Below are 16,356 nucleotides of genomic sequence, written 5' to 3'. Positions count from 1 at the left end.
TATTCTCTGTGTATTTATTCCTCTTAGTCTTTAACTCTGCATTGTTGGAAAAGGACCCGTAATTAAGCATTTCACTGTTAGTCTACACCTGTTGTTTACGAAGCACGTGACAAATAAAATGTAAGTTGACTTGAGACAGGAACACCACACAAACATTGATGTGACTCACCTCACCCCTGCTGGTTGCTGAACCAGCGGCCCTAAACTAACGAACCACAATCAATAGCCCATTTGACTTGCAAATGCTTCCTACTCTTTGTTTCTCCAGATGGAGAGAGAAATAGAGAAATTGAGGCGCACAAAAACAGTTTTTAATAAGAGCATGTAGGTGGCCACCGGAGGCTGCTTCATCTGCCTGAGAATGAGAAGAGGAGCAGCTTCCTGCCCCATCCCAGTGAACACTAATTACCAGAAAATGGAAAGTCCCTGAGTCTTCTGTCTCTGACCTCTGTTTTACCTCGGGTAGGGGAAAGTGTGTGTGTCTGTGCGTTTGTGCCAGTCGAGGTACGTTGTGTGTGTGTATTTGATTGAACGGTCGCTGGACTCACAACGGCATCACACCAGAACTCGGCCGCCTCTCCGATCCTCACGAAGGTCAGCAGTGTCTCCCACACCTCCATCTTGAACATCTTCCCCACAAAAATCTAGTGCCGGCACTTTGGTTTTATGACTGCCGTCAATCACCCTGTGCTCAAAGTTGTCCAACAGCGTCTGGGGGGTTGGGGGGAATAGAGAGTGGGGATTAGGTGGCAGAGCAGAGGAGAGGAGGCTGTTGTCATATGTTCCAGAACGTTCCACAGTCAACACACACATACACACACAGTGTCATTTGGGGTGTGTTTATGGACTCTGGCTGACCCTCAGCTCAATTCTGTCTGTATGTATTTGGAGTGCTATGGCCCCAACCTCTTTTGCTCTCTTTAATGTGAGTCATTTGTATGCTGTGTTGGTTTGAACTGTGTGGCACCGAGTGGGAGGCTCCTCGACAGAATGGGAGCAGCACAGAACACAATTGGGGAACGGGCCAGATATTCATGTTGGCATTGTCCCGGAAAATCTTTGTCATCCTTGGACTTCAGGCCCGGGGCCATATGGCTGGATGTGGTGAGGTGTCTGGTTAGGGGACGTCATCAGCCATAGATCAGTACCACAAAGCCTGTGCACGAACACACCGATCCGCGACTGTTCAAACCCCACAGATGCCAATACGCTGTGTAGCAATTGCGTTGACCAAATGTTTGTGGTGTGTTACGCTCAGATACAGAATATTTTAATTCCTTACATGAATTATTCAACAGAGTCTAATTGAGGTGGGCAGAGAGATACAATGCTCTCTAAAAATATGCATCAGTCTGTGAAGTATTAATTACTACACAATGCTAATTATACATTGCATCATTTCCTCCACACATTAATCCCTAGGCATATCTAGAGTTCAGCGTTTTCTGAAATGGCAACCGATTCCGTACAGTATATAGGACGCTGCTGTTGACCCGAGCACTTTATGCTGGCCCTGGTCCACAGTATTGCCCTATAAGGAATCGATGCCATCACGAATGCAGGGTGTTAGCTTGGTCCCTGGCGTTAAGCGTGGCATTGGGCCAGTCCCTCCAGCCAGAACGTTATTCTTGGCTGTTCAGTAGGTACGTCTACTCCATTTCGGGACCAAACCTCCTTTTCTGTAAACTGTCAGAAGGTATAAAGGTGTATTTCATACCATGGGGCTACACTGCAGGCTCTGGGAGAAAGGCAGTGGAGCGTGTGCCACTTCCCAGTGTGTGTCTTTCTCCTCTCACTCTCCTGCTCTCCCTAATTAGCCTAGTGAGGCGGGATTGTTTGTGTTGGTGTCCTGCTGCAGCCCGGGGCATCCCTCCTGCTCTCTGACAGATGGCTGGATTACCAGAGTTTTGGAGATGGTCATTTTAATCTGAGTGTGCTAATCCCCCCCCCCCAATCCTCAGAATAATCCCCTGTAAGAAGGCAAAGAGGCGGGTGACCAGAGGAACATGTGAGGGCGAGGTAGAGAGAGATCACTGTGGAAGAAAATCTTTCTAGAAGGTAGGAGGGTAATCAGAGAGGATATAGGAGACCACGGTTCAGTCAACAGGGTTGATGACTTAGTATGTAATAGGTATGGTCAGACTCAGATGAAGTAAAATAGTGTCACTAGAAAATGTGAAATACAGACACACAATTGAATGGTAAAACAAAGTGTTTATTCATACAGGAGCAGACAGACAACCCTCATTCTGTAATCCTACTAACACGACAACATCCCAGAATTAAAATAGGAACAATACAAAAGAAGGAAAAAAAATGAATCCTTCAACAAATTATGTCATGATGTCTGGAGGCTAAAGGGAAAATGTATAATGGAATGACACAGCATGTCACTGAGGAGGGCTGGCAGAGGTGGCAGATGCTTCTTCGCTCTTCCCAGTGGTTCTCACTGCGCCTATTTGACACTTGGCTGCCCCCTGGTGGTCACTTGGGTCACTTTTCAATCAGCGAGTCCAGCTGCTCCTGAAGCGAGGCCAGCTGTTGGAACAGAGAAACGGAGCAGAGATTGGTTAATGCCGAACGCCCGGGTGTAATTGGTAGGCTAAGTGGATGATTAACACATCTTGCAACATTATTCATTTGTCAATACAAACAGCAAACCAAGCTGATGTGAAGACAGACACAAGTTGATACAAATACTCAGATTGGTGTTAGGAGTTCTTGACAATTCAAATTAAGATTGAGTAAACCAATTGGCTTGGATGTTAGCTATAAAAACCACCCTTATCCTTCTAAAAGTTGGATGTGTAGGGATGTTCAGTCACTAGAGGAAAACAATAGCAGTTCTTACAAACAAACATGTTTTGGTTTGTTTTTGTCTCTTATTCAAGCAGCGTAGTTGCAAGTTTACATTCCTTTACTGCAAATGCTGCTTGATACCAAAGACAATAATTCATTACATTTATAACTCATAACCAACATGTGCTCATAAACTGCTGCAGTTTTAAAATGTCCTTTCCCGTCTTCCTCAGACAACATTACCTGCTCCATCTCCCTCTCCTCCTGATGGATAATTTCATTAAGCAGAGCCTGAAAGCGGTTCTGCAAAAAGAAGAGGGGGGGGAGAGAGTTCAGTCATTAGACAGTTCCCTTAGCTTGTTTTGATGTTTGAAATTTCAGCGTGCTGGCGTTTCCTGGAGAGCGCATCTTCCATCTGACAGAATGGCCCTTTGGAATGCCAGGCAGACAACCGTGACCTTTTCCTGTGGCTGTGACAATAACGGTGAAAGATAGATCACAGCCAGGCCCGGCCAGCCGAGCACAGAGCTGAAACGACATGGTAAAAAAATAAATCTGTCCCCGCCCGTGTCTCACACGTTGTAAATCTGTCCCCGCCCGTGTCTCACACGGTGTAAATCTGTCCCCGCCCGTGTCTCACACGGTGTAAATCTGTCCCCCACCCGTGTCTCACACGGTGTAAATCTGTCCCCCACCCGTGTCTCACACGGTGTAAATCTGTCCCCGAAGAGCAGTTGGCGGAACAATGATTTTTTAATGCCCCCCTCCCAAAGGGCTGATGTTGGAAATGTAATATTTATGCCTTCTTTATGGTCTGAGTTTGGGAAGTTTTACACTCAGTCGCTTAGAGGGGTTATATTCCGCATAAAGACTTCTCCCTCCAAGGTTGCCTCGGTGTGTGTCTGTGTGTGTGAGTGAGTGAGTGTGTGTGTGAGTGAAAGTGTGACTATGAGCCTGCTACTAAGACTTGTTTTTGAAGGCCTTATTTATGACTCGGCCTTTGTGGTCGTCTCAGTCTGCTGAATGAATCAAACGTAACGTCAAAAGTTGTGTGTGTCTATAATTCACCTTCAGGGCCTGGTTCTCCACCTTCATGATGAGGTCCTCCTGTTGTTTCTTGCGGGCGCGCGTCTCCTTCAGCTTGGCCTTCACACCGTCTATCTGCATCTGGTACTCCATCACTACAGGAACAGACAGAGGAACCATTCCCATCTTCGTCAACAAAACACATAGTCTACTTAATATCTCCATAGTATCAAGTGTATTCCTCTGCTTGTCTCCACTTTTGAAAGGAATCACCCACACAAAATTTTCTTCATTCGTCCCAAAATGTCGAAGTTACAATTTGCATTTTGAAAGTCCTATATCTTGAACTTGATTGCTGACACGCAAAACATGTCAGGACCGTATCAATAGTGGACTAATGAAGAAGGAAAAAAACACAGAAAGATAGCTATTGCTTTAACCTACATTAGAGTGAAAACAATACGCTGGACGCCTACCACGAGATATGCATCAATTTAAGAAACGTAGGAAGCAAGGAAAGGAGGCAACCTGTATGGAGATTCAACCAGCTGACTCTTCCACACACAGCAGCACCAAGACCAGCCATTTGCTACAGGCCCAATTGAGAAAAAAAACAACCAGTGCTTCCTCTCTTTGACCTGCACTGATCAGAACACAGCGGACAAGCTTCCTTCTTCCAGCTCCTTAATTTGAGTGTGAATGATGAAAAGGAGATTGAGAAGCGGCCACCCAGGGCTTTTACTTGCGACATGGTTAAACGCACTAAAGAGGAACATGGGTACACATTGAAGATGAGCATGCTCATCCCAAGAATATTTTGACGTGTCTATTTTCTAAGGTTAAAGCTAAGCACATTAACAACTTCATAGTTATGAACACTACAACAACATGGAAGAAAATGTTACGTATTCCACAAGAACCAATAACACTCCCTAAAACACAACCCCACGAAACAATACTTGCATCGCTTATCAGAATTCACAGATAAAATGGTCCACATGGAAAACTAAAAGGCATAGAAACTGTAAATGACTTGGTCATAGGAAATACATTCATTTCCATTACAGAATTAAAAAAGCAAGGCCCATTATCAGCAACCATCACTCCTGTGTTCCAATGGCACGTTGTGTTAGCTAATCCAAGTTTATCATTTTAAATGGCTAATTGATCATCAGAAAACCGTTTTGCAATTATGTTAGCACAGCTGAAAACTGTTGTCCTGATTAAAGAAGCAATAAAACTGGCCTTCTTTAGACTAGTTGAGTATCTGGAGCATCAGCATTTGTGGGTTCGATTACAGGCTCAAAATGTCCAGAAACTAAGAACTTTCTTCTGAAACTCGTCAGTCTATTCTTGCTCTGAGAAACGAAGGCTATTCCATGCGAGAAATTGCCAAGAAACTGAAGATCTCGTACAACGCAGTGTACTACTCCCTTCACAGAACAGTGCAAACTGTCTCTAACCAGAATAGAAAGAGGAGTGGGAGGCCCCGGTGCACAACTGAGCAAGAGGACAAGTACATTAGAGTGTCTAGTTTGAGAAACGGACGCCTCACAAGTCCTCAACTGGCAGCTTCATTAAATAGTACCCACAAAACACCAGTCTCAACGTCAACAGTGAAGAGGCGACTCCGGGATGCTGGCCTTCTAGGCAGAGTTGCAAAGAAAAAGCCATATCTCAGACTGACCAATAAAAAGAAAAGATTAAAATGGGCAAAAGAACACAGACACTGGACAGAGGAACTCTGCCTAGAAGGCCAGCATCCCGGAGTCGCCTCTTCACTGTTGACGTTGAGGCTGGTGTTTTGTGGGTACTATTTAATGAAGCTGCCAGTTGAAGACTTGTCAGCTGTTTCCAGCTACAATAGTCATTTACAACATTAACAATGTCTACACTGTATTTCTGATCAATTTTATGTTATTTTAATGGACAAACATTTTTTGCTTTTCTTTCAAAAACAAGGACATTTCTAAGTGACCCCAAACTTTTGAACGGTAGTGTAAATATTTTCAAACACATGCAACTTAAAAGTTTCCTATCAAGAAATGTCGATTTGAAATCTTTTGGACATCAGAGTAAATTTGAAGAAACCCTATCTGAGTAAGAAAAGGATATTCATATGATAGTTAAGATATACAAAAATAAAAATAAATATAAACTATTGGAACCAAGACTTAAAATTAACTGATATTTGCACAGGATGGAGGGAATGTTGGAACTAATGAAATTCCAGGTAATGAAAATCTACGCTTAATCCAGTATAAACTAATGTATAGAATTGATTATACAAGAGACAGAATTCACCAATTCTACAGCACAAAGGCAGAGTCATGACTTAAGTGTAAAACGAACAATGACTAAATTATGCACGCCTTCTGGGAATACTATAAAATCCAAAAGTTATGGGCGGAGTTAGAACGTTGGCTGTCAGTAGTATTACAATGTACATTAACTTTTAATCCGTCTGTCTGCATATTTCAAGACATGGCATATGGGGGTGTAGTGAGAAACCTGCTGGGTTAGATGATACTTTTCTCATATATCATCTTGAAAAAAACATATACCGGTACTTAACTGGAAATCAACCAATCCTCCATCGCACAATGGAAAGGTCCAAATGCTTTATTATCTAAATGTTAAGTGCGTGGGTGACAGAGAGGAACAAAATGGTGCAGTTTGAGGCCATGTGGTGGAGAGTGATGCGGGCGCTGGAGACTGGGCTGTGGGTCTGGGCAGGGATGATATAGTGGATGTTGGTGAGCCTCTGTACGTGGATGTTTTGTAAAAAAAATTATTTACTGAACAAAAATATGAATGCAACATGCAAAAATGTCAAAGATTTTCCTGAGTTACAGCTCATGAGGAAATCAGTCAACTGAAATAAATTCATTAGGCCCTAATCTATGGATTTCACATGACTGGGAATACAGATATGCATCTATTAGGGTTACAGATACCTTGGGCCTCATGATCTCGTCACGGTATCTCTGTGCATTCAAATTGCCGTCAATAAAATGCAATTGTGTTTGTTGTCCGTAGCTTATGCCTGCCCATACCATAACCCCACCGCCACGGGGCACTCTGTTCACAACGTTGACATCAGCAAACCGTTCGTCCACACGACACCAGACACATCTGTGGCGTTGTGTTGTGTGACAAAACGGCACATTTTAGAGTGGCCTTTTATTGTCCCCAGCACAAGGTGCACCTGTGTAATGATCATGCTGTTTAATCAGCTTCTTGATATACCACACTTGTCAGTTGGATGGATTATCTTGGCAAAGGAGAAATTGTCACTAACAGGGAGAATTTTTTTTAAATAAGCTTTTTGTGCGTGTGGAACATTTCTGGGAGCTTTTATTTCAGCTCATGAAACATGGGACCAACACTTTACATGTTGCATTTAGATTTTTGTTCAGGGTATAAAAAAAGATGAGAGAAGACGCAACGTTGTGAGACTATTGAGATGGCACAGTGGTCTAAGGCACTGCATCTCAGTCTTATCAGTGCTAGAGGCGTCACTACAGACCCTGATTCGATCCCGGGCTGTATCACAACCGGCCGTGATCGGGAGTCCCATAGGGTGGCGCACAATTGGCCCATCGTCTTCCGGATTAGGGGAGGGTGTGGCCGGGGTAGGTCGTCATTGTAAATAAGAATTTGTTTTTACTGACTTGCCTAGTTAAATAAAAAAATTAAGAATACAGAACCCAGGTATCAATTTCCTGATTTTAGTCGGTGCTTATCTTTTCCATTCATTTGGGGATTGAGGCATTTAGACGGATCTACACAACTGATGTGATAGGACGCGGATTCAGCCTGACAGATTACTTTGGGTTTTAAAGTGTGCAATAGGCCAATTTAAAGTAAATATAAGACCAGGCTACGTGACTGAGGTGAATGTTAGCTGTCTGCTCCATAGAAATAGAAGGAATAGAACGGACTGCTCTCATTCTCTGGTCCACAGGGGCTCGTATTACTAAGGAACAGCGGTCATGTGGCTTCCATTCAGTTCAATCAAAACCTAATACACAATGAGCCACCGTCTTAGCTAACATCACCCCACACAGTCAGTATTGATTGAAAACCTTTTTTCAGATGACAGGGTCCTCATTACAAGCACTACGTGTAGACGGCCGCAGCCAGACTTTGAAAGAGGCAGCCCTACAACAGTCTGTCGGGAGAGCTGCAGGACGGGGGTGCAGTGTTGGCTGTGTGACAGACGGCTCCATGTAAGCCAGTGAGCTGTCACAGAAAGCACAGTGGCTGAACCAGCCCCAGGAGAAGAGTGCGAGTACCTGTCCGTCTCCTGAATGGGGATATAACTGGAGATGAAGGGATAGGGGGAGATGTCTCTCTGACCTAGAAAACTCAGCTTCATTCCAACTCAAGCTCACTAGTGTAGGGTGGGGTATTGCCGTCGTCCGTTTCGACATGGGGACATTGAGAGTGGTTCATGTGATTTGAGGTCCTCTTACTGTCTGTCCGTACTCTGTGCTTCTGTTCTGCTATTACAGCCACATACCACCCCCCCCCGCTCCTCCTCTCCCCACATTGGCTGCTATTCCAATACTGTAGACAGGCGCCATGTTTACACCAATTACAAAACAATCACACTCCACTTAGAATAGAAATAACAATGTTATTGCCAAGGAACATGTTGCGCCAACATGGGGACGGTATGCCAATCTCTTAATATCTATGACTGCAATCTTCAACCCCCTCCAATCGCCCCGGCGATGCCCACTCTCCGTTGCCCTTCTTTCTCTTTCCCCCCACCCCTCTTCTCCCTCCGGCCTCACCTATCTGGTTGTTCCTGTCTGCCTCGTCCCGGGCACCGTCTGATGACTCGTTGAGTTTGTCTTGGAGCTGTCTAACCAGGTCTTCCTCCATGTCCATGATGTTCAGGTCCTCGTCCTCATGACGAAGGTCCCCCTCGTCCTCCTCATCATCGCTGCTGCTGCTGATGTCGTTGAAGATCTCCCTCAGCTCGTCACGTTGGGCTGGAAGAAAACATTGATTTTCACATTTTGTCAAATAAAATATCAAAATAATAATAATAATAATTCAGTCTTCTTACTGCGACCACTCCTCACCAACAAAACACAGTCCTCCCTTTAGGACAGTTTTAAAAACACCAAGGCAGCTTTTCCCAAACTAGGGGTCCGGACCCCATGTGCAGTCACCTAATTTGAAAATGGGACCGCAGAAAAAAAAAAAAATAAATCCATTCGCACTTGGTTCATAAAACCGGGAAAACGTCAGTAACCTCTGGTAGCTGCTAGATGTGACTGTAATAAACAGAGAGGTTTCTGTTTCCTTAATACAAATATGGCTCTATCTTTTGAACGGTTTAAAGGGGCAATATGCAGTAGCTACTGTACATACATTTTAGACCTATAAATGAATGATATGTACACAGTGATTCAACTGCTGATTGCCGCTTTAAGCTACAAAATATTATTGACTCAAGACATTTCAGCTTTTCCTTTTTTATTAATTCGTTAAAAAAAATGATTTTTTAATATTCCACTTTGACATTATGGGGTATTGTGTGTAGGCCAGGGACACACACATCTATATTGAATCCATTTTAAATACAGACTGTGACAACAAAAAAAGGAAAAAGTCAAGGGTGTGAATACTTTCTGAAGGAACTGTATGTCTGTTGCAGAGACGAGAGCGCGAGTAAACAAGTTTTAATCAGTCAGGGAAATAAGTGCTGAAAACATGTTGGCTCACTAGTTAAAAGATGGAGAACAAGCTATAGCAGTGTATCCCAAACTAGTGGACGCGAAAAATAAATAAATAATAACAATAATCTTGTTAGGTTCATAGAACCAGGGTTATGTCAGTAACCTCTGGTAGCTGCTAGATGTGACTATAATAAACAGAGAGGTTTCTGTTTCCTTCCTACAAATATGGCTCTATCTTTTGATTGGTTTAAACTACATATTATGACCCCATCACTGAAAGATTAGACTCTCAGGAACACGTATGTGTCTTCTGTTTCTCTTTACAATACCCAACAAGCCTCATTAGAACAGAGTGGACAAGACCAGGCACTACATCAGACTGGGGGGGGGAAATAACAATCATTAAGATCAAACAAAATGATTGTCTGATGATCTGAACATCCCAATACCTTTCTGATGCATTTCAGTCACTTCAAACCATACTTCCTTCAGACTGAAATACTGTCAAAAGTACTGTCAGACTGATTTGTAATAGACTGTCATAGCCCCAATTAAAAAAGTTAACATTGGCCGTTGATGACATCACTTTGTTACATGGTGGGGGGGGGGGTCGCGAAAAAATGTTGATACCAAAATAGGGTTGTGGGCCAAAAGTTAGGGAAACCCTGCACTAAGGCCTACTGTACTACTGTACTGCGTTGGAACAGTGAAAGGCTATGTGGCATACTGTATGTTCTAACTTCTGTGTGGGTGTGATGGCTCTAAGGTAGTAGGAGCCTGTAATATCAGTTATGACTCTCATTCCAAACATAGTCCACATATTGAATACATGTATTAAGTTAACTGAGAGTCACTCTGCATGGAACCGACGCATCTCCTAAATGATCATATTATAGAATTACTACATTTTGCCCACTTCCACAGTGTCTTCTGATCCCTCCTGTCTCAGCCTCCAGTATTTATGCTGCAGTAGTTTATGTGTCGGGGGGCTAGGGTCAGTCTGTTACATCTGGAGTATTTCTCTTGTCTTATCCGGTGTCCTGTGTGTATTTAAATATGCTCTCTCTAATTCTCTCTTTCTCTCTTTCTGTCTTTCTCTCGGAGGACCTGAGCCCTAGGACCATGCCTCAGGACTACCTGGTATGATGACTCCTTGCTGTCCCCAGTCCACCTGGCCGTGCTGCTGCTCCAGTTTCAACTGTTCTGCCTGCGGCTATGGAACCCTGACCTGTTCACCGGACGTGCTTGTTGCACCCTCGACAACTACTATGATTATTATTATTTGACCATGCTGGTCATTTATGAACATTTTAACATTTTGACCATGTTCTGTTATAATATCCACCCTGCACAGCCAGAAGAGGACTGGCCACCCCTCATAGCCTGGTTCCTCTCTAGGTTTCTTCCTAGGTTTTTGGCCTTTCTAGGGAGTTTTTCCTAGGGAGTTTTTCCTAGCCACCGTGCTTCTTTCACATGCTTTGCTTGCTGTTTGGGGTTTTAGGCTGGGTTTCTGTACAGCACTTTGAGAATATCAGCTGATGTACGAAGGGCTATATAAAAATAAATTTGATTTGATTTTGATTTGCTTACCTGAGGAGCCATGCCCCATCTTGTGTCCCGATGTCCCAGGTGATGAGTCCAGGTTGGCCAGAGAGCCATGGTTGTCTGCCTCCTTGGTCTCATCCTCAGCTATCACCTCCCAGCCTGAACGCCAAGTTAGGGAAACGTTGTACACCAAACACTACCTCACTGCTTTCATTAAGTTATGTCACGTTCCAGCTACTCAAAACTGGCTTCACTATGGGCCTACAAGGACATATTAACATGTACCACCGTCCATTAAAATCAACACTAAGGGAGGTGCATTCCGTTGATGCTGTCCCATGTTCTGTGTTCGTCGCCCCCCCCCCACCAGGTAAGTTGACTGAGAACACAATCTCATTTACAGCAACGACCTGGGGAATAGTTCCTCCTGCTTTATCATTTCATCACGGTGCTTATTGACGAAGGTGTTGGTGGGCAGGTCTCACATGAACACATTAGCAGAAGTCAGTTCAGGTGAGGCCCAGCAGAGCAGAGTAGGCCCCCGCTGGTCAACAGCTATTGGATGTGTTGTGCTTCATTTACAGTGTGTGTATAAAAGGGTACCGCAATACCTTGTGACGGTTTGGTGCAGCGTTAGAGACAGAGTGTGTGTGCGCGTTTGCCCCAGTGAGTGAGCTAAAAGGATACGGACACTAACGGCCTCTGCGTCTGTGCTCAGTAATCTCTTCACCTCCTTCTCCACGTCGGGAGACTCGATGTACTGCAGAGGAAATCAGGTTAGACTTACTTCATGCCTCCAGACTACTGCACGCACACACACCATTCCTAGCGAATGGCTGGCCATGTGCCAGCAAACACATTAGCGATTAAGAACAGCGAGCCAAACCAATATGGTGTTGCACCTTAAAGAAGATTTATTCAAAGACAAAGTAGGAATCTTTCCTCTCACTCGCTCTCTGTCACTTGGATCAAAGCAGAGAGTTAGATTGCTCTCTTGGAAACCTTTGGGGCAAATGAAGATGGAAGGCCTTTATTTTTATGTAAATCTTAGTTTTTACTTCCGCTGCAGTTCCTCTTTTATGAAATGTAAATGTGTTGTTTGAATTAAGGGCCTGGGACGAGATCCCGACATCATCTGAAGAAAATATTCACAAGATGAGGGGGAGAGAGAGCGCTCTAGGGAAAACACAAGATGTCAGTACCTTCTTTTTTGCCGTCTTCCTGAATCTTCTCTTCCTTGTGTTCTTTAGAGGACAGGTGACTGGAGACCAAAACATCATGATTTAAAGTTAACAGAACCATCAGAAAGGAAACTTTCAGATTGGCTGAGGCTTGAAGTTAAGTCTCTGTGGGCTGCAAAGTGCTAGATTCAGCATAATTCAATACAGAGAGGATATACAGTGCCTTGCGAAAGTATTCGGCCCCCTTGAACTTTTCGACCTTTTGCCACATTTCAGGCTTCAAACATAAAGATATAAAACTGTAATTTTTTGTGAAGAATCAACGACAAGTGGGACACAATCATGAAGTGGAACGAAATTTATTGGATATTTCAAACTTTTTTAACAAATAAAAAACTGAAAAATTGGGCGTGCAAAATTATTCAGCCCCCTTAAGTTAATACTTTGTAGCGCCACCTTTTGCTGCGATTACAGCTGTAAGTCGCTTGGGGTATGTCTCTATCAGTTTTGCACATCGAGAGACTGAAACTTTTGCCCATTCCTCCTTGCAAAACAGCTCGAGCTCAGTGAGGTTGGATGGGGAGCGTTTGTGAACAGCAGTTTTCAGTTCTTTCCACAGATTCTCGATTGGATTCAGGTCTGGACTTTGACTTGGCCATTCTAACACCTGGATATGTTTATTTGTGAACCATTCCATTGTAGATTTTGCTTTATGTTTTGGATCATTGTCTTGTTGGAAGACAAATCTCCGTCCCAGTCTCAGGTCTTTTGCAGACTCCATCAGGTTTTCGTCCAGAATGGTCCTGTATTTGGCTCCATCCATCTTCCCATCAATTTTAACCATCTTCCCTGCCCCTGTTGAAGAAAAGCAGGCCCAAACCATGATGCTGCCACCACCATGTTTGACAGTGGGGATGGTGTGTTCAGGGTGATGAGCCGTGTTGCTTTTACGCCAAACATAACGTTTTGCATTGTTGCCAAAAAGTTCGATTTTGGTTTCATCTGACCAGAGCACCTTCTTCCACATGTTTGGTGTGTCTCCCAGGTGGCTAGTGGCAAACTTTAAATGACACTTTTTATGGATATCTTTAAGAAATGGCTTTCTTCTTGCCACTCTTCCATAAAGGCCAGATTTGTGCAGTATAGGACTGATTGTTGTCCTATGGACAGAGTCTCCCACCTCAGCTGTAGATCTCTGCAGTTCATCCAGAGTGATCATGGGCCTCTTGGCTGCATCTCTGATCAGTCTTCTCCTTGTATGAGCTGAAAGTTTAGAGGGACGGCCGGGTCTTCTTAGATATTTGCAGTGGTCTGATACTCCTTCCATTTCAATATTATCGCTTGCACAGTGCTCCTTGGGATGTTTAAAGCTTGGGAAATCTTTTTGTATCCAAATCCGGCTTTAAACTTCTCCACAACAGTATCTCGGACCTGCCTGGTGTGTTCCTTGTTCTTCATGATGCTCTCTGCGCTTTAAACGGACCTCTGAGACTATCACAGAGCAGGTGCATTTATACGGAGACTTGATTACACACAGGTGGATTCTATTTATCATCATTAGTCATTTAGGTCAACATTGGATCATTCAGAGATCCTCACTGAACTTCTGGAGAGAGTTTGCTGCACTGAAAGTAAAGGGGCTGAATAATTTTGCACGGCCAATTTTTCCGTTTTTTATTTGTTAAAAAAGTTTTAAATATCCAATAAATTTTGTTCCACTTCATAATTGTGTCCCACTTGTTGTTGATTCTTCACAAAAAATACAGTTTTATATCTTTATGTTTGAAGCCTGAAATGTGGCAAAAGGTCGAAAAGTTCAAGGGGGCCGAATACTTTCGCAAGGCACTTACTGCCATGGTTCCACACAAACTTCTTGTCCTTGTCTTTGTCCTTCTTCTTCTTGGGGTCTACAGTACCGGTGGGTTCCTCCAAGGGAGGGTAGAGGTCTCCATCTAACGTGCACACCAGCATCTACCCCACACAGAACAGGGTCAAAGAGCAATGAATAATCGACCTTATAGAATGCTTGAAAATATATAAACCAACACTATGTGAGGTCATTATCAATAATCCCTGGTTCTAATCCCCGGGCCGACTAGGTGAAAAATCTCTCGGCTTGCCTTTGAGCAAGGCACTGAACCCTAATTGCTCCTGTAAGTTGCTCTGGATAAGAGTGTCTGTTAAATGACTGAAATGTCACACAGAAACAGGGCATTCTAAATCTTAGAGCAGACACTGCAGCCGTTGACAAATGGTCTGGAGACTTCATACACCATCCTACTCCCATATGGTGCTTGTATGAGAGCATCCTTCCTGTCCTACCTGACAGACGTCAGCAGTCTTATAGAAGGTCTTCTTGTCCACTGTTTTCAGAGACTCCAGGATGCAGGGCAGATCCACCAGTTTACACGCCAAAGGCACACGGTCCACTCTCACGATGCCATGACGACCATCAGCTGCAGAACATCATATGATGTCATTTCACACATAGAAAAATACATTTGACTACTGGTCACCTATCACAGGTTTACTTGAATGTCCGTTGTAATTATCCTACTTCTATGATTTCATCCTTATGTTGGCAATAGGTGCTTTCTTGGGAAGGAATGGCCATTCTGTAATGTGATGCTGGTATAACTGCTTCTGAACCAAAAAAGGTTAAATGAGCACCAGGGTTAAACAAGGTTCTCTCTACTTTCATTTGAAGTTGCTTCTTTAGCATGATTAATGAGGCCAATTTACCTTATCCTTGATTTGAATTATGCAAATGACAAAGCCTAACTTTCTACATTACAGAGTGTGACCAACTTCCTTTGCGGCAGATGGTAATATTGTGAGTGAACAGTTAGGACCATTCCATGAAATCAACAAGGTACACTTGAACTAACAAGACATGAAGGCTCAATACCTACCGTGCAGTTCAATGGTGAGTCTGTCTTTGAGGTTCATGCTGCTAGACTGGGCAATACATCTCACTGTTGAGGCATATTCCTTTGACAGAGATCATGCAGTCAAGATATACATCAATCCCGAAACAGTTTATGCCATGTCAAGTATAATTTCCTTTATTTCAAGATATGGGTGCACAGAAAGGTACAATACAGGCAAACGAGTGTTTGAGTCTGAGGTTTAATTATGGTTGGCAATTATTAATCAATCATGGTGACATTCATTCTGATACAATATTCACAAGTTTCAGCATGTAGACTGTAGCTAAGTTGGTTAAAAAATAGCATCATTTTGAATTTGAGATACATGGCTATTAAAAAAATACACAAAACCAAAAATGCTCTCATCCCATTCTATTCCATCGGTTTCCTTACCGTAGGCAGCCGCAGGACAAATTGACTCTCCAGCTCATGGGGTGCATCATCTTTGTTTTTCGAACCGACCTTCCCCACTACAAATCAGTGCATAATAACATATTAATAGTCATATTTGGTAGGTTTGATTATCTAGCGAGCTAGCCAGCTGGTTAGTTAGCTAGCTGGCTAGTTAGCTGTCTGGTTGAGTTTCTATTAACGTTAACGTTACGCTAGCTTCATCGAAGACGGACGATCTCCTATTCCACATGTTAACAAAACGTACCTTTTATTTTTGAGGTCGATTTGGTCTTTTTGTTCTGCATGGTGACTACTTGAAATGAAAAATAAATAGCCTTGTCGATGCACACACAGCTAGAAACAACACAGCAAACCGGAAGACTCTTCTTTGATTACGTTTGACCTAATTCAATGGACTATTCCGCCACCTACTGGTCAGAATGGGAGCAGGACGGTAGTATATCCCTTCCGGAAAAATATTGCAGTCAGTGCAGTGTAACTGCAGCACACACAGTGCAGTATAACGCCACGATCACACCGACAGAGTTGATACACCGAAGTACATTCATTTCCGATGGAACGCTGCGTTTGCCTTCCAGCATTGGGTTGCAGAGGCAGTTGTAGTGCGTTCTGTGTGTTGCATAAGTTGGATTTATGGAACATATGAGTCAAACTGTATGTGTGAATGGTTTGACAGAAATGGTAGCAGAAGGTGAATGTTGAACTTTTGTTGCACACATATCCAGATGATGCTGCGTACCATTTTGCGTTAGCCTAGACCCGCTC

General features: G+C 43.4%; 1 protein-coding gene across 1 annotated transcript; it reads right to left on the bottom strand.

Annotated features, from left to right (window-relative positions):
* Nucleotides 1-2,194: 2,194 nt before the first annotated feature.
* taf7 (TATA-box binding protein associated factor 7) lies at nucleotides 2,195-15,933 on the bottom strand. Its single transcript, NM_001140248.1, is given in 12 exon segments — nucleotides 2,195-2,538; nucleotides 3,043-3,102; nucleotides 3,868-3,980; nucleotides 8,628-8,828; nucleotides 11,112-11,225; nucleotides 11,754-11,826; nucleotides 12,269-12,327; nucleotides 14,098-14,218; nucleotides 14,570-14,703; nucleotides 15,160-15,238; nucleotides 15,571-15,647; nucleotides 15,836-15,933. Coding segments are annotated over 12 exon segments (1,116 nt in total). The 5' UTR covers nucleotides 15,876-15,933; the 3' UTR covers nucleotides 2,195-2,493.
* Between the last annotated feature and the right edge of the window lie 423 nt (nucleotides 15,934-16,356).

This window comes from Salmo salar, chromosome ssa09 (assembly GCF_905237065.1).
Source record: "Salmo salar chromosome ssa09, Ssal_v3.1, whole genome shotgun sequence".
NCBI classification, from domain to species: Eukaryota; Metazoa; Chordata; class Actinopteri; order Salmoniformes; family Salmonidae; genus Salmo; species Salmo salar.
The sequence above is the reverse complement of the archived record's forward strand: the minus strand, read 5'-3'. Positions and strand labels throughout refer to the sequence as shown.